At 41.1% G+C, this 18,529-nt stretch overlaps 1 protein-coding gene across 2 annotated transcripts in view; it reads left to right on the top strand.

The window, feature by feature from the left end:
- kiaa0232 (KIAA0232 ortholog) overlaps window positions 1–18,529 on the top strand; it is a 159,261-nt gene that overhangs the window by 37,263 nt on the left and 103,469 nt on the right. For both annotated transcript variants that reach the window (XM_072256272.1, XM_072256271.1), the window contains exon 2: window positions 8,744–9,253. In XM_072256272.1, coding sequence (XP_072112373.1) covers window positions 9,110–9,253 — 144 coding nt within the window. In that variant the 5' untranslated portion in view covers window positions 8,744–9,109. The remainder of the gene's footprint in view (window positions 1–8,743; window positions 9,254–18,529) is intronic.

The raw sequence follows: 18,529 nt of genomic DNA, 5'->3' as shown, positions 1-18,529 counted from the left end.
TACTTTAAATCATCTCTAGATTACTTATAATACCTAATACAATGTGAACGCTATATAAATAGTTATACTGTATTTAAGGAATAACGACAAGAAAAAAAGGTCTGTACATGTTCAGTACAGATGCAACCATCGTAGCTCTTCTGAGAACGCAGATGCTGCCTCAGCGAAAATAACGTTCAGCGTTTGTTTTGCAGCGAGCCGTTATAGAGGCAGTGCGCATGCCATAGCTTTGAACTGCGTGAGATTTTCGCTACGATTGACAGTGATTGCAGAAAAGTATGACTTTAATTTTGAAGGGGCATGTAGGTTTAGGGCAGGTTTTCAGGATGTTTGGAGTGCTTACAAATAACTGTATGATAGAAAAATTGTGAATCTTCCAGTGTGCTCGCTGTCTTTCCAATTCTGGTAAGTGAAACTATACTGTACTGTACATACATTATTTCTACTTTATATAGGCTGTGTATTTATCATATCATTCCTGCTTTTACTATATGTTAGTGTTATTTGGTATGATTTGGTAGGTTTTTTTTGGGTCTGGGAATGCCCAAAAATTTTTCCCATATAAATTAATGGTAGTTGTTTCTTCGCTTTACGCCATTTCCGCTCTACTTTTGGATAGTGGGGGAAACCTGTACAGTATTTTTAATCTGCGGTTGGTTGAATCCGTGGATACGGAGAGCCGACTGTACACCTTTACCAGAAAACAGCCGATCCCAATCTACACTTGCCAGATCCTTCTGATAACCATCAAAATTGCTCTTTCTCCAACTTAGAATCTGAACCTGCAGACCGCATCTGTCTTTTTCCATATTTATTTTGAAACTAATGGTATTATGATGCAGAGAGTTCCCCGACGCAAACTTCTGTCACTTGCCCTGTCTCATTCTCTATTGGGAGATCAAGTATCGCACACTCTGTCATTGGGATTTCTTATGTACTGATTCAGGAAACTTTCCTGAACGTATTTGACAAACTGTATCCCATCCAGCCCTTTTAAAGTATGGGAGTCCCAGTCAATATCCGGAAAGTTGAAATCACCTGCTGTCAGAATTTTAGGCTTCTTGCAAAAATCTTCGAACTCTCTACAAATTTGTTCCTTTAAATCTTGCAGGCTGGTGAGTGGTCTATAACTTAGTCCAATTAATGTGGTCATACCTTTCTTATTCCTCAGTTCCATTCTCAGAGTCTCACTAGACAAGTTCTCTAATCTGTCTTGACTGAGCACAGCAGTGACATTGTCCCTGACTAGTAATGCCACCCCTCCCCTCTTTATTCCATCGCACTCTGTCACATCAAGCACGAGCAAACCTTCCCGCTTGGATATTAGTCCTTCTCCAGTTCAGGTGCAAACAAGTCTTCTTTACAGGTCACCTTCCCTGGAAGAGAGCCCAATGATTCAAAAACTTGACACTCTCCCTCCTACACCAACTCTTTAGCCATGTGTTAAACAGTATTATCTCTTTATTTCAGGCCTCACTAGCATGTGGCACGGTTAACAATTCTGAGATTGTAGTCCTGGATGTTCTGCTCTTTAATTTAGTGCCTAACTCCCTGAAATCACTTTGTAGAATTTCATCACTCTTCCTACCTAGATCATTGGTACCTACATGAACCATGACTGCTGGCTGCTCACCCTTCCATTTAAGGTTGCTGCAGACTCGATCCGGAATGTCCCAAACCCTGGCATCCAGGAGGCATCATACCATTCATTGTTATTCACAGAATCTTGTTCTTATCCACAGAACCTCCTTTCTGTTCCCCTAACTAACGAATCCCCTATCACCACAGCTCAACTCTCTCCCCCTTCACTTTGAGTCAGAGAGCCAGACTCAGTCCCAGAGACCTGAGTGCTGTGACAGTTCTCTGCGAGGTCATCCCCCTCAATAGTATCCTAAGTGGAATGACCTCAGGGGTAATCTGCACAGGCTTGCACCTTGGGTGTAGCTACCTCTCCATATGTCCTATCTATCAACAACTCGGCGTCCTGAATCGGGGTTCATCCAATTCCATTTGGCAATTTAACGAGTCTTGAGGATTGCATTACATGAATTATATTCAATGGTAGTTTTCATATACACTTTATATTTGATAATGAAAGCTGTCAAAAATTGTAATTTTGTGTGAGAGTGTGTTCGGACAGGCATGTGTGCATGTATGCACACCCAAGTACTTGGGGGTGAAGGGATTGCAGTTTCTCTGTGATAAAAGAGGAACTAGTTCAGAAAAATAGGAAAGAAAGCCTGACTATTCTTTGACCAAAACCATAATTGCTATTGCTCATAAAGGTGATGATTAAGGTATTTCTGGAAGAGATATTAGGAAATTGTAAAAAACCAAGCAAGTCATATGATAGCATTTTACAAAAAATAACATTGATAACAATGACTCAACATCAAGGCACTTAAGTTGGAAAAGAAATTGGAACAAGAGACCTTGCTATGTAGCATTTGTTGACATCAACAGCTCTCTTTTTTCAACTGAATTGGACAGAATGGCATCCAAAGTAGGAGCATTCCCAATTCAAGTGATCGTATCAAGGAATGAAGGCAACCATCCAGTGTGAAAACAAAATATAATCAATGTTCAGCATTATTCATAAAATGGTTAATCTGAATATTTAAAAAGCAAATTGTATAAGTTAAATTTAAAGGAATTTTTGTGAGTAAGTATTGATCTGTACACTTTAAAAGATAAAATTAAGTTACATGAAACTTCTAAATAATTTACGACTATCTTGGGACTTAAATATGGATCAAAAGAAGTGACTGTGGCTGATTGTGGAAGGACTATTTGTAAAGCTAGCAGACTGGCAGAAAGATATCATGACAATGCAGAGAAATGTAGAGAACAAACATTTAATGAAGGAGGAATGATGTCCAAAAGAAATGAGATAAGGATAAATGTATAGAAATAATTGGTTAAGCTCAACATACTTACTTGTTAGCAACTCTCTACTTGAGAATGAATGTATTGAGACCAAAAGAGATTTACTTAGCACAGTATTATTCATTAAAATAGTAGAAACTGATGCTATGAAGAGGAAAATGACTATCTTCTTTAATCACAGGCTGCATAATCAATGAAAAAATAAGGGAAGTGGTTTTGGCTCTTGGAAGATAGACTGGTCTGCCAGGATAGTCATGGAAGTGAAATTTATGCAGGGAATGTGAATTATGTGGGTAAAACCCACATATGTTTGCAAAAACCTTAGAAGGGTATTATAAAGAGAAGTGGGAATAGAGTGAAGTGGATGCACTTCCATTGAGGTGCCACAGTTATGTGGTGAAATGGCTTCCTTCTCTACCAATAATTAAACATGAAAATTAAATGCCATTACAGTTCTTTCTTTGAATGTGGAGAAAGCTTACATACTTGTAAACTTCATTATTTTTCATCTCCAGGCAGAAAACTTAGAAGAATTAAGGAGAGATAATTCCAGTGTTTTTCCTCAGTGAAATTCAATTCTTGTGGTGGGGTATTGTTTAGAGTGAAACTGAACTAACTGTACAGAAATTGTAACTAATCTATAATAGAGCAAATCTCAGGAAAAGGGAAGTGATATATTACCACTGAACCTTTACCTCTTGTGTGCTGATTTCATTCTTTCCATTCTTTTATCTGTCAGTCAACACCTACCCCACCGCAATAACCAGATCACTTGAATTTTTGTACCAACTGTGAATGCCTTTGTGATCCTTGTGCCTTCCATTACCTGCCCTCCACCCACCCCACCATTTCCTTACTACTACCTTCAATGCAGCTGCAATCCTAGGCTATGTCCACACTACGCTGGATAATTTTGAAAACGAAGCCTTTTCTCTTCGTTTTGACCTTCTGTCCACACTGAAACGGCGTTTTCAGCCCCCGAAAACGGAGATGTTCAGCAACGGTCTCCAGAGTGAATAAATCTGAAAACGCCTAATATCCATTGCAGTGTGTACGGGGTAACCGGAGCTTTTCAAAACCGCTGTCATGACGTGCCGGAACAGATGGCGACAGCGCGGCATTTCATTGTTCTTATTATTATTCTTCTTGTTATTATTATTATTACTACTTTATTGTCACCAAAGAATTGATACTAGAGCGTACAATCATCGCAGCGATATTTGATTCTGCGCTTCGCAGAACCTAACAACTTCAGAACAGCTGGCAACGAGACTGAAGCCAGAAGGGTTAGAAATGTACTCACCAAATACTTTGACCCATAGCTTTCTGAATAAATAAGTATACTCACTTTGCCCTGTTTTCTGTCCTTGCTTGTATGAAGGTGCTTTACCTATTTATGCAAGTACTTCTCTGACAATAGATGTGTAACAGCCTAATGTAACATTGTATGGAAATATAAGATAACACTGATGTAGACATGTTTTATACCTTTAACAAGGTGCTTTATTAATGCAACAGAGTTAGTCAGTTTTTCAATGTCCGTTGTCAGCTGGGTCATACTGTCCGTGAACTCCCTGTCGGTTGCCTCCATACGCTCCAGTATTTGTTTTTTTTAGTTTTAAGTCCTCCTGCGCGAGAGCCAAGAGCAATTCCTTTTAAGTTTTTCTACTCTGTAACTGGACAAACGCACACCAAGTATATCGTTTCCTCTTCACTTGTTTTCTGTGTGTCCTGCGCATGCCTTGTTGGAGGAGATTCACCCAAATATCTGTCTAATGTGGACGGAGATATTTTGAAAAAGGCTTAGTGTGGACGCCTATCGTTTTTACTTGAAACCAGCATTTTCAAAATTATCCAGCGTAGTGTAGACGTAGCCCTAGACTTGCTTACTTCCTTCATGAGTTTTAAGGTCTTTGCAATGGCAAAGCAGATAAAAGAAAGTACCACACATCAAAGTTGCTGGTGAACGCAGCAGGCCAGGCAGCATCTCTAGGAAAAGGTACAGCCGACGTTTCAGGCCGAGACTCTTCGTCAGGACTAACTGAAGGAAGAGTTAGTAAAGGAAGTACCTGTGAGTCTGCAAGACCTCTTCAATACTGCATGGCAGCTTTGAACTTGTGCTGCTGAATTTCCCAGGCAATGCATTCTTAACAAAACAATTGTTCTGACAGGAGCAGGCCAGCCAACATATCTTTAATGGGCCCCTACCAGGTTCTATGCAACCTATGTTGGTGCACTAAAATACATATTATAACTCACGTTATGATGTAGAATTCTTCGTGACAAAATCAAGTTGCTTCTCATCACCCTTGAATGAGGAAGGTAACAAAATGAGTAATTTTCCTTGATAAATAAGGGGTGGATCATACTTGTTGGATATAGGGTAATAGCAGAGTTTGGTAGTGTGTGATCATTTTTTCAGCATGGGCAAGAAGAATTGGGGTCTTGCTGATCAACCTATGACTGTAATAGGAGAATGTAATCTGAAATGTTAAGCAGTCCGCTGGTTCAACTGATATAAACTAAATATTTTAGTATCTATTTACAGAAAATGGTCAAATGTGGAATGTCAATTTTTTTTAGGGAAGATTGAACTTGACCTCTACATACTTATTGATGAACTATCACTCGAGGAACTGGTCATTTCTTTTCCACATATTTTCAGAAAAAAATGTGACTATCTTTTAAAATTGTATGTTATAATTGTGTAATTAGGGGTGATAGGCACGATAAAACCAATCACTTTTGACTCTAGTGAATCAAATATTCTTAAATATTTTGAGGTGCATAGAATGTGTTTTAAGGAGCGATAAGGCATACTGCATCATCACTTAGAGGGATGGTGATAGCGCTTTATTGTATGTAGAAAGATATGTTACTTTCAGAGCTCCTGTAGCAGGAATCTGGTGTAAATACTCCCTTTCTCACTGTGTGTGTGTGTGTTGCTGTGTGAAAACCTGGTACATATCTAATGAGGAATTGCCCCATTGCTCAGTATGGAAAGGGTTCCTGTAAAGTTTGATACAGTAGATAAGCCTTGGGCTGAGCAAAGCTGTGAAGGTAATGAAGGATAACAACTTCCATCTTATCCAGTAGGTAGTGTTGAGTGAGATTGTTGGGTCCAGATGAACTGACAACCTGTAGAATAGGTGTTGCTAGTTCCCAGCTATAGCTTGTACTCATCATGTCATGCCACGCCAGGGTGCACCTTTATCCCACATTTTAGTGCTGTCCACACTACCTTCCCTAGTAATGTCTAGTTCCAGGAAGTATTTTATTTTCAAAGTTGGGGTGTAGATAGGGAGTGGGTTTGTACCAGTGTGTTTGGATGAGTTTGTACTAGTGTATTTGGATGAGAGGACTGTTATTTTGAATCAGCAGTTTGTATCCTAACTCTAGGCAGGATAGCAGTGTACTAAATAGTAGGTGTTCTCATTTTTTTTGATTCTGAGGTTTCTGTTTAATTTGTTATAAAAATTCAGCAAAATCTCCAATTATTCGTTTACACAAACCCAACACATTTGTTAGTATCCAGTACAGGTTTCCCTCGCCATCTGAAGGTAGAGCGTTCCTATGAAACGGTTCGTAAGCCGGAAGGTCGTAAAATGAAGAAGCAATTACTATTTATTTATATGGGAAAAATTTGTGAGCGTTGGCAGACCCAAAATTAACCTACCAAATCATGCCAAATAACACATAAAACCTAAAATAACAGTAACATATAGTAAAAGTAGGAATGATATGATGTTACACAGCCTATATGAAGTAGAAATACTTTTCCACAATCATTGCCGCACTGTTCGCCGTAGTGAAAATCTCACGCAAGCGCTGTTGGCAAAAACACTCTCTCCAGTAACCTTTAAGCTACGAAGCTGCCAAATCATACCAAATAGCACGTAAAAATACACAGCCGATATAAAGTAGAAATAATGTATGTACTGTGTAGTATCACGGGAATCGGGAGGACAGTGAGCACACATGATGGTGTGTTAGGCTGAGTCGTCGGAGGCTGGGGTGGTGCAGTGGCCCCCACCCTCCGGGCAGCAAATCGATACCGATCTGCGAAGCATGCAGGGGTACAGCGGTGGCTGGGACGCACCCAGCACATCTTTAAGAAAAAAGCAGGAATAAACATGCTAATTAATCAGGTGCCGCCCGGATCAGAGCCGATTGCCAATTGCATCGCCTCTGATCTGGGCCGACAATTACATGCCGGGCGGCACCTAATTAGTTAGCATGTTTATTTCGGCTTTTTTCTTAAAGATGTGCTGTGTGCCTCCCGGCTACTGCTGCATTCTCCGCGAATCGGTATCTGTCCGCGGCTTGGGGGTTGGGGTGGTGGGATACTGGGGTGTTGTCTGTTTCCATTAGGGCAGGCAGGTCATCTTCTTCTGTGTCTGCCTGCCTCGATGTTGAAGGTCGAGGTTCGTCGTCTGCTGTGGCTGATGTGGAAGGCTTGTGCTTGACTGCTGAGCTTCATGCATTTTTCTATCATACAGTTCTTTGTAAGCACTCAAACCATCTTGCAAATATGCCCTAAACCGATGTACCCTTTCAAAATTAAAGTCGTACTTTATCATTGCAGCGAAAATCTCACACAGTTGCTTCACGTTCAGTTCCTGGACAACTTCACTTTTGCTACTGCATTCGGTTTTGATTGTTATCCTTTCCTCTTCCAATTGCATCAGCTCTTCATCTATCAGTTCTTGGTCATGGGATGCCAAGACCTCTTCAACATCATCTTCATCAACTTCCACAAGCCAAACTCACTTTGTCCTTACTTCGTTCACCACGATCAAAACACTTAATTATGTCTAGTTTTATGCTAAGTGTAACACCCTTACGAACTCTTTCAGGCTTTTCTGCTACCTTAGAACTCATCTTGCTAACTGCTGCTCACAGGCACGTATTTAAGCAATGCCGGCGAGAATGCAGTTCCGAATCCGGGGGAGAGCGGCTGCTTGGGGTGTGTGCCGCTTTTTTTTCGCGCGCTGCCTTTTTTCGTAACAGTGAAAACACCTTCTGTTAGCGAAAACAGGGAACTAATGTAGGTCTTTCGTAACAGTGAGGTTTCGTAAAGCAAACGTTCGAAAAGCGGGGGACACCTGTATCTATATTATCAAACTATACCATGGATGCACAGCATAGCACAGACATGCATAAATTCACCAATGTGCTGATACTAGGTAAAATCAAACCACATCCTATATTGTTACTTATTATTTTTGTGCCATGAGCTTTTTCAATAATGAAAGTGTTATCTGTTACACCATATAATTTGTGTTTTTGTAAATATATACTTAAAAATGCATGGAGTTGAGAAATCGAGCCATGAAATTGGGTTACCCCTGGTAACACATTATGTGATGTGCTGTCCTCTCTTCACCTTTTGAGGTGATTATAGCTGGGCCTTGAATATTTGAATCAGGCAAGAGTATTAAGGTTTATTAAAAATAGACTGCCAGATCAAGCATTCATGAGTTCAATTCTTATGCTGTGGGAGCCGAGGGAGATGAGAGGGAATTTTAATATTATCAACAATTTCCAATCTTCTCAAGTGAAGAGAAATTTCTTGAAAATGTTAAAAATTGCCTTGATTAGCTCTGGATGACAATTGATTCCATTTTATCATTCCCAGTAGCATAACCTAAAGCTAAATCATTTGTGATGTAGTCTATTTTTGATTAGTTGTAGAAATGCATTGCCAGATGATGAAAAATTACATGGAATATACAGAAGTTGGTCAATTTAGTAAACTAATTTGGCTGATGATGAATTATAACTACATTATGTAAGTTGTCCATCATTTGGAATTTTTAATAGTAATACACTTTTGTACCTCTATCATATTTTTCAGGCTCTACCACAAGTAGTCCTGCAATAACAGAACCATGAAAGGTGTCTAATCTGTCTGAAAGTTTGCAAGCACAGGGGAGTGTTTTGCTAATTGAGATCCTCTCTCGCCATCTGCCATGCCAGTGGAATGAAACTTCCATCTATTGACTATTTGCAGCCAGTATAAATGGTAGTCCAAGCAATTGGTCGACCATTACACCCGGAGTGAATAACTCCAGATAATTTTCAATATCAGTCAGGAAAATGCTGCAAGATTTAAGAATGCCTACAGCATACCTTTACGCTTCCAACCTGTGCAGTTGTTGTGGAAGGCCGACCATCTGAGGAATCTTCAAGCTCTTGCCAAAGCCTCTCATCTGCTCCTGAAATGTCTCTCTTTCAAGCTTTGGGTCCAGTGCAGACCTGGCTAGGACAAGAGTTAGAGAAATGTGGGATCGATGCCATGATCTACACTCGCTATGTCCTCAGTCTTCTGCTCCATGACAGTTATGACTATGACTTGCAGGAACAGGTATGTAACGTAATTTTTTAAAGTATTTATTAAGTTATAATACAGATTTCAGAATTGCAAGTGATTTGTTTAGGAGTTGCTTTCACTGTGAAAGAAAAATAATTGTGGGATTTAATATTCTTTTCACCATAATGTTATATTTGTTTTGTAGTTTTACAAGTGCTTCCTAAAGTACATACTTTCCATAATTTTATATTTCCTGCAACCCCTCATGAACAAAGGTGATACAATTCATTTCATTATTTAGACGACTGAATTCTGTACTTTTGGCCAGAGTATGCATCTGTTAATGTTGACTTCCATTGGCTGTTTCTGCAACGTCAGTAATGATTTCTTCATACAAAAGTCACTGGAATTTGGGAATCTCTCCTGAAAAGGGGAAGAAAACAGTTGAAAATTTCTAAAGAGGTTAATAATTTTTTCTTTACTTAATATGGAATAGTCTTAATGAATGCTGGAAAATCTTCGACGTAGCATGTTTACTTTGTGCTCCTAAGGTCTAAGAATATATTATTTAACTTTATTGTCACCATATAGTACCCTAAGATTCATTTTCTTGAGGGCATTCACAGTTTAACAAAGAAGTACAATCAATGAAAAGCTACTCACCAACAAAGAGCAATAAATACAAAAATCAAACAATAATAACAAATAAGTAGTAAATAAATAAATACTGAGAACGTAAATTGTAGAGTGCATGAAAGTGAGTCCATAGGTTGTGGCATCAATTCAGAGTTGAGGTGAGTGAAGTTATTCGTGCTGGTTCAGGAGGCTGATGGCTGAAGGGTAATTACTGTTCCTGAATCTTGTGATGTGGGGGTCATGGCTCCTGTACCTTCTTCCTGAAGGCAGCAGTGATAAAAGAACATGTTAGGTATGGTGGGAGTCCTTGATGATGGATGCTGTTTGCTTGTAGCGGTGCTCCTTGTTAATGTGCTCAATGTTGGGGAGGATTTTTCCTGTAATAGACTGGGCTGCATCCACTACTTTTTTATCATTTTCCATTCTGAGCATTGGTGTTTCCATACCAGGCCATGATGCAACCGGTCAGGATACTCTCCACTTTGCATCTATAGAAATTTGTCATAGTTTTAGATGACATGCTGAATTTGTGCTAACTTGTAAGAAAGTAGAGGTGCTGCCGTGCTTTCTTTGTAATGGCACTTGTGTGCTGGTCTTAGGATCAATACTCTGATACTCGGAAATGATAATACTAAGGAATTTAAAGTTACTGACCCTCTCCACCTCAAATCTCTGAGGACTGGCTCAGAGACCTCAGGTTTTCTCCTGTAGTTCATAATCAGCTCTTTGATTTTGCTGATGTTGAGATTTTCAATCTCCCTCCTATACACAAATTTGTCACCACCTTTTATTCAACCAATGCTGATGTTGTCAGCATTGGCTTTAGCAATAGCAATGGAGCTGTACTTAGCCTCACAGACATAAAGCGAGTAAAGCAGAGGGCCAAGCATACAGTCTTGTGGTGCACCTGTGCTGATGGTGATTGTGGAGGAGATATTGCCAAACTAAGCTGACTGGGGTCTGCAAGTGAGAAAATCATGGATCCAGTTGCACAAAGATGTTTTGAGGCCTAGGTCTTGGAGCTTATTGTTTCAGTTTTGTGGAGATGATGGTGTTGAATGCTGAGCTATAGTCAATGAAGAGCATCCTGATGTATGCATCTTGACTGTCCAGATGTTCCAGGGTTGAGTGAAGATCCATCGAAATGGCATCTGTTGTTGACCTATTGTGATGTTAGGCAAATTGGAGCAGATCCAAATCACTCCTCAGGAAGGGGATGATATTCTTCATGGCCAGCCTTTTAAAGCACTTTATCACCGTGGATGAAAGGGCTCAGCGATAGTCACTGAGACAGGTTACCATGTTCTTCTTGGGTAGCAGTATAACTGAAGTCTGCTTTAAATAGGTCAGTACCTCAGACTGTTGAGGTAAGATGTTCAAGATGTCAGTTAACACTCCAGCCATTTAATTAGCGCAGGTCTTCAGTTCTGGGCCAGGTACACCAGGTGCATTCATTTGTTCACCCTTCTGCAGGATGTGAAGGTGCCCCATGTTCTGTCAGTCAAAGCAAGCATAAAAGGCATTGAGCTCATCTGGGAGTGAAACCTTGTTGTCATATAGGTTGTTTGGTTTTCCTAGTAGGAGATGATACCATTCAAGCCTTGCCACAACTGTTGAGGACCCTTCTGTGATTCGTTTAGTCCGTAATTGCAACTTTGCATATGAAGTAGCTTTCCGGAGGTCATAACTGGACTTCTTGTGCTTGGTCAACAGATCTGATTCGGGTCTTTCAAACGCCTTCCCTTGTGCACTCCTCCTTCTTTTCCAATACCTCCCAACAAAAGAGACAAACCCAGACCACTGTCCCTTAGAAAGCTGATCCCTCCCAACTCTCTCATTCCATGGAATCCCACTGAACAGAATATTGCAAAGACAAACCCAATTGGCTGACACAACATTCTAAATTGAGCAAATGGCTCCTTATCTTATCTGAAGCCAAAACACTAGTCTATGATGCTTAACTAGCAGAACACACTGTTTTTTGCGGAATAACTGCTAAAATGCAATACCTAACAGCAAAGCAGTAGAAGTACAATAAACCATGTCCTTAACCAGGCATTACATTTTATTTGATCTGAATTTTTTCAGTGAACCTTAGTGTCAGCTCAAGGTTCAGCAACTCTGATTCTATATCGGCATGTTGTAGTTCTTGTGACTGGATATTAAGTTCAACAATTTTAGATAAGCAACCTGCTTGGGTCAGAGCTCAATAGTTTTGATGTAACGTCAACCACCTGTAACATTAAATTAGGTAACATTGATGGAGGAAGTAAAAGATTTACTGAATGATTGTATCATGATTGTTTCGTGCTAATTCATTTCCATGTATTTATACTCTTGCACAGAGATCAATGGTGATTAACATGCATTCATCAGCCTTTGTCAGATTGTTCAGCAACATATTTGTATTTGGACATCATATCACACATTCACATTTTCCACTCCACTTTGTCTCCTGCTGCTTCCCCCAAATCTTGCATCTTAAAATAGTCTTATGCTGATACAGTGTCTTGACCTGAAACATCAACAATTCCTGTCTTCCCCAGTGCACGATCTAGTAAAATCCTCCAACAGTTTGTTGAACTTCCTGAGGAAGAGTCTTGGCCCAAAATGTTGACTGTTTATTTATTTCCTTAAATGCTGCCTGACATGTTGAGTTCCTCTAGCATTTTGTGTGTGTTGCTTTGGATTTCCAGCATCTGCAGAATTTTGTATTTACATTATAGGTGCTGCCTGACCTGCTGAGTTTCTCTAGCTTTTTGTATGTTACTCCAGATTCCAGCATCTGCGGTCTCCTGTGTCTTCATTAAAGCCATACTTATGTCCTTACTTTTTCAGATCTGAGGGAAGGTCACTGAACAAAAATGTTAATACTCTTTTTCTCTTCAGAGGTGCAGTCTGATTTGCTGAGTGCCTCCAGCATTTTCTGTTGTAATTTTTGCTATTTTTTATTATCTACAATCAGCTTGGGAATTCACTTCCTTCAGATGTTTTTTCTCCCTCATGATGCACTTGTTAATTGCATCCCCTCCTGAAGTAGACACCTTAGTTGTACACATGTTGTCCCCAGGCTATGGTAGGATTCCTTTTCTGTTAACTGCTTGCAAGTTGAAAATGAGGCCACAAACTGAGTTCCCACATGACATAATATACAGGTTTTCCCCGCCATCCGAAAGTAGAGTGTTCCTATAAAACGGTCCGTAAGCCGGAATGTCGTAAAGTGAAGAAGAAATTACCATTTATTTATATGGGAAAAATTTGTGAGCGTTCGCAGACCCAAAAAATAACCTACCAAATCATGCCAAATAACACATAAAACCTAAAATACCAGTAACATATAGTAAAAGCAGGAATGATAGAATAAATACACAGCCTATATAAAGTAGAAATACTTTTCTACAATCATTGCCACACTGTCCACCGTAGCGAAAATCTCACGCAAGGGCTCTCGGCAGAAACATGGCGCAAGCGCTCTCGGCAGAAACGCTCTCTCCAGTAACCTTTACGCTGTGAAGCTGCCAAATCATACCAAATAATGCATAAAAATACACAGTCTATATAAAGTAGAAATTATGTACACTGTAGTATCACTTACCAGAATCAGGAAGACAGCACCGAGCAGACTGATGACGCCGTGTTAGGCTGAGTCGTTGGAGGTTGGGGTGGTGCAATGGTCCCCAACCTCCGGGCTGCCGACCGATACCAATCCGCGAAGCGGCAGTGGTGCAGCGGTGGCCGGGACGCACCCAGCACATCTTTAAGAAAAAAGCTGAAATAAACAAGCTAATTAATTAAGTGCTGCCTGGCATGTAAATGTCGGCCTAGATCAGAGGCGACGCAATCGCCTCTGATCTGGGCCGACATTTATGTGCCGGGTGGCACCTAATTAATTAACTTGTTTATTTCAGCTTTTTACTTAAAGATGTGCTGGGTGTGTCCCGGCCACCACTGCATGCTTCGGGGCAATATATCGGTCCACGGCCCGGAGGTTGGGACCACTGGGGTGTCATCTCATCGTCGTCTGTTTCCATCAGGGCAGGCAGGTCATCTTCTTCTATTTCTGCCTGCCTCAATGTCGAAAGTCAAGGTTCATCATCTGCTATGGCTGATGTGGAAGGCTTGAAAAACGTCAGTATGCTTGACTGCTTAGCTTCGCGCATTTTTCTGTCATACAGTTCTTTGTAAGCACTCAAACCATCTTGCAAATATGCCCTAGACCTATGTACCCTTTCAAAATTAAAGTCGTACTTCTCTGCAATCATTGCAGCAAAAATCTCACGCAGTTGCTTCACGTTCAGTTTCTGGACGACTTCACTTTCAGTCCATTCGTTACTGCATTCGGTTTTGATTGTTATCCTTTCCTCTTCCATTGCATCAGCTCTTCATCTATCAGTTCTTGGTCATGGGTTGCTAAAACCTCTTCAACATCATCTTCATCAGCTTCCACAAGCCGCACTCACTTTGTCCTTACTTCGTTTACCACAGTCGAAACGCTTAACTATGTCTAATTTTAGGCTAAGTGTAACACCTTTACGAGCTCTTTTAGGCTTTTCCGATATCTTAGAACTCATCTTGCAAACGGATGCTCAAAATAAATGGACGTAAAACACAGATGCTCACAGGCATGTGTTTAAGCAATGCTGGCTAAAATGTAGTTCTGTGGGAGGAGCTTGGCTGTTCAGGGCGCGCACTGCCTTTTATCACACGCTGCCTTTTTTCGTAACAGTGAAAACACCTGTTAGCGAAAATAGGTAACTAATGTAGGTCTTTCGTAACAGTGAGGTGTCATAAAGCGAACATTCGAAAAGCAGGGAACACCTGTAAGTGTAGCCCTGCGGTAGCTAGCAAATCCATACTTTGTATCTCGCATTTATTTGTATTTAAGGATGGTACATAAGCTGGGCATTCGTATGCTGGGGAAGGACCTCTATCATCTTCAATTTTATTATTTTAAAGCCCTTCTAAGGGTTCAGAGGTTCATTTTACTGTCAAAGTATGCATGTACAATAGAACTCTGATATTTGTCTTCTCCAGATAGCCATGAAATAAAGAAAACCATGGGATTTGTTGAAAGAAAAGACATCAAACTCCCAGATAAAAAAGAAAAAAAATAGAAACAAAACTAGCAAACCCTAAGCCCTCAACCCTTCCCTTGCACAAACAAACAGATTACCTATACAGAAAACGGCAGCTAGAGCATTAAAGCCCTAAACTTCCATCCCTTCCCCCGTAAAAATGAACAGCAACAATAGCATCAAACCCTACCCCTCTCTCACACACAAAAACTAACAATCTTCCCACACAGAGTACACCAAGAACATCAGACCCCAAATGCCCAACCCCTCCCCCGCACAAAAAGTAATATATCACCCACCTGCCAATCAGCAAGAAGAAAGAAAACACAGCAGACTGAAGGATAGCAATATAAACTACAGTCCAGTAATTATATATATTTAATAATTTTGAAAGCATCCTTCTGACACCAGCAAAGAGAGCGGTCATACGAACTCAGTCCTTGCATGAAGAGTGACTGCGCCGACCTGGTAACAACTGCCGTCGACCTCAGAGCCTCCGTCTTCATCTGTCATAGAAGTGACAATACACCCCTTAAATTTAGCAATGAAACATCTATCAAGGATTGCATATGGCTCTTTGTCTTCCTTAGTCAGAATGAGAATCGGGCTTATCATCAATGACATATGACATGATGTTTGTTGTTTTATGGCAGTAATATGGTGCAAGATACCAAAAATTATAAGCTAAGATAATAAATAATTAGTGCAGAAGAAGAATAGCGAGGTAGTGTTCATGGACTATTCAGAGATTTGATGGCAAAGGGGAAGAAGCTGTTCCTAACCATTGAATGTGGGTCTTCAGGCTCCTGTACCTTCTCCTGATGGTAGTAATGAGAAGGGGGCATGTCCCAGGTTGTGAGATTCTTAATGATGGATGCCGTCTTTTGAGGCAGGCCTTTTGAAGGTGTCCTCTGTGGTGGTGGGGGGAGGGGGACTAAAGTCTGGCTGAGTCTACAACCCTTTTCCGCCTCTTATGATCCAGTGCATTTGACTCTTTGTACCAGCTGGTAAATCAACCAATCAGAAAGCTGTCCACCGTACATCTGTAGAAATTTGCTAGAGTGTTTAGTTACATACCAAATCTCATCAAACTCCTAATGAAGTATAATTGCAGGTGTACCACCTTTGTGATTGCATCAATCTGTTGGGCCCAGGATAGCTCCTCTGAGATGTTGATGGCCAGTAAGTTGAAGCTGTTTGCCCTTTCACTGCTGACTCCTCAATGAGGATTTGTGTATTTCCCTGACTTCCTTGAAGTTCACAATTAATTCCTTGGTCTCGTTGATGTACATCGAGATGTACAGGGTACATCTCCTAATTACCATCTGGAATGTGGCCAACAACTGTAGTGTCATTGGAGAATTTATAGATGCTGTTTGAGCTGTGCCTAGCCACACAGTAATGAGCTTAGAGTGAGTTGATCAGTGAACTAACTCCACCATGATGGTCCCAAGCCCAGCTGTGAAAGGAGGAAAGTTGGTCATAGGGTTAGCTGTCCCATCCTGTAAAAACTTGGAGCTACAGAAGCTCCAAAGATCTCATCCCTGGGAGAGGAAGGATCTTTGCCTAGAGACCTGGGGTAACTTGAAAGACTGGCCTAGGACAGACTACTCTGGCGAGCTGCTGTTGGTGGCCAATGAGCAGTGGACTAAGCACGCATCCTTAAGGTGTCAATTGTCAGAGAGAGGTAGATGTCATCACCGATCCACACTGACTGTGGTCTTCTGATGAGGAAGTCAAAAATCCAGTGACAACTGGAGGTATAACGGCCCAGGTTTTGAAGCTTGTTGATTTGTACTGACAGGGGATGATGAACGGTGACCTGTAATCGATAAACAGCAGTCTGATTTAGGTATTGCTCTTGTCCAAGTGGTCCAAGGCTGAGTGGAGAGCCGTGCGATTGTGTCCGCTGTAAATTGGAGCAGATCTTGGTCCTTGCTCAGGCAGGAGTTAATTCAGCCATACAATAAAATGTGTTTTCGTCAATGACCAACGTTTCCGAGGATGTGCTAGGGCTAGCCTAAAAGCGTCCCTATGCTTCTGGGGCCAACGTAGTATGTCTACAATTTTACTTGCCTGTACATTTTTTTTTAGAAAGTAGAAGAAACCTGGTGGAAACCAACCCACTGTTTCATCACAGTAGATGTGAGTGCTATTGCCATTGCTTCTGCAGGAGATCTGATTAAGAAATAAGCTTGCATTAATATTGAGATGTAAGTGTCTACAAATAGATCTGGAACAAAAAAATCAAGCTGCTCGAGGATTCAGCAGGTCAGGTAGCATCTGTGGCGGTAAACAATAGTTGACTTCGAATTGCATTGACTTTATTTCTTATGCGAGGAGTAAAAATCTTTATGTTACATCTCTGTCCTAATGTGCAATGTGCGAATTATAGTAATTTGTAATAAATAGTATGTACAGTATGATATACAACAGAACAGTCAATATAGCTTAGAAATACAATTGTGTCACTGTGAATTAATCAGTCTGATTCCCTAGTGGAAGAAGCTGTCCCCGGAGCCTGTTGGCCTGGCTTTAATGCTGTGGTACTGTTTCCCGGACGGTAGCAGCTGGAACACTTTGTGGTTGGGATAACTCAGGTCCCCAATGATCCTTCGGTCCCTTTTTAGGCACGTGTCACTGCAAATGTCCTGAATAGTGGGAAGTTCACATCTACAGATGTGCTGGGCTGTCCTCACCACTCTGCAGAGTCCTGTGATTGACTTTGGCTCAGCAGATGCTGTCTAAACCAGTGGTCCCCAACCACCGGGCCTCAAAGCATGTGCTACTGGGCCGTATGAAACGATATGAGTCAGCTGCACCTTTCCTCGTTCCCTGTCACGCCCACTGTTGAACTTGAACGCATGCGAGATCATTACGCACGCGGTGTCATTACCCACGCAAGGTCATCAGTCAGTCATTAACCTACAACTACTCGATGACTAAAAAGCAAACGTTGCTTGAGAGTTTCTTTGGAAAAGGTGGTAGGGGACGTAATAGGCCTCACGATAATGATAATGCAGAGACAGCTAAGGCCAAGACTGCAAAAAAAAAAGAAAGCTTCCTTCAACAGAAAATACGATGAGTTGTACATAAAATATGGCTTTATTTCGACCGGTGACTCGCACGCTCCAAGCCCCCTGTGTGTGATATGTGGAGACAAGCTGTCTAATGAGGCAATGAAGCCCTCAAAACTGCTCTGGCACCTTGAGTCCAAGCACCCTGCACTTAAAGACAAACACATTGAGTTTTTTGAGCGAAAAAAACGTGAGCAAGCGGGACAGAAGCAAGTGCTGCCTGACCTGTTGGGAGAAGCTTCAACGTTGTTGAAGTTATCAATCACATCAAAGCAAAAGCCCTTAATTCATGTCTGTTTGAGCAGCTTTGCGAGGAAGTAGATGCAGAGCCCAAACGTCTTCTCTTACGCACTGAAGTCAGGTGGCTATCAAGGGGGAGAGCTCTGGCCAGGGTTTTTGAGTTAAGAGAGCTGCTACAGAGATTTCTTTCAGGAAAAAGGTCACCACTGGCAGCACACTTCAGTGATGAGGAGTGGATAGCAAAACTCACTTATCTGTGTGACATCTTCAACCTGCTCAATGAACTCAATTTGTCACTTCAG

Source organism: Mobula birostris, chromosome 4 (assembly GCF_030028105.1).
Source record: "Mobula birostris isolate sMobBir1 chromosome 4, sMobBir1.hap1, whole genome shotgun sequence".
Lineage (NCBI taxonomy): Eukaryota > Metazoa > Chordata > Chondrichthyes > Myliobatiformes > Myliobatidae > Mobula > Mobula birostris.
Note: the sequence above shows the minus strand (reverse complement) of the source record. Positions and strands in the feature narration are given on the sequence as shown.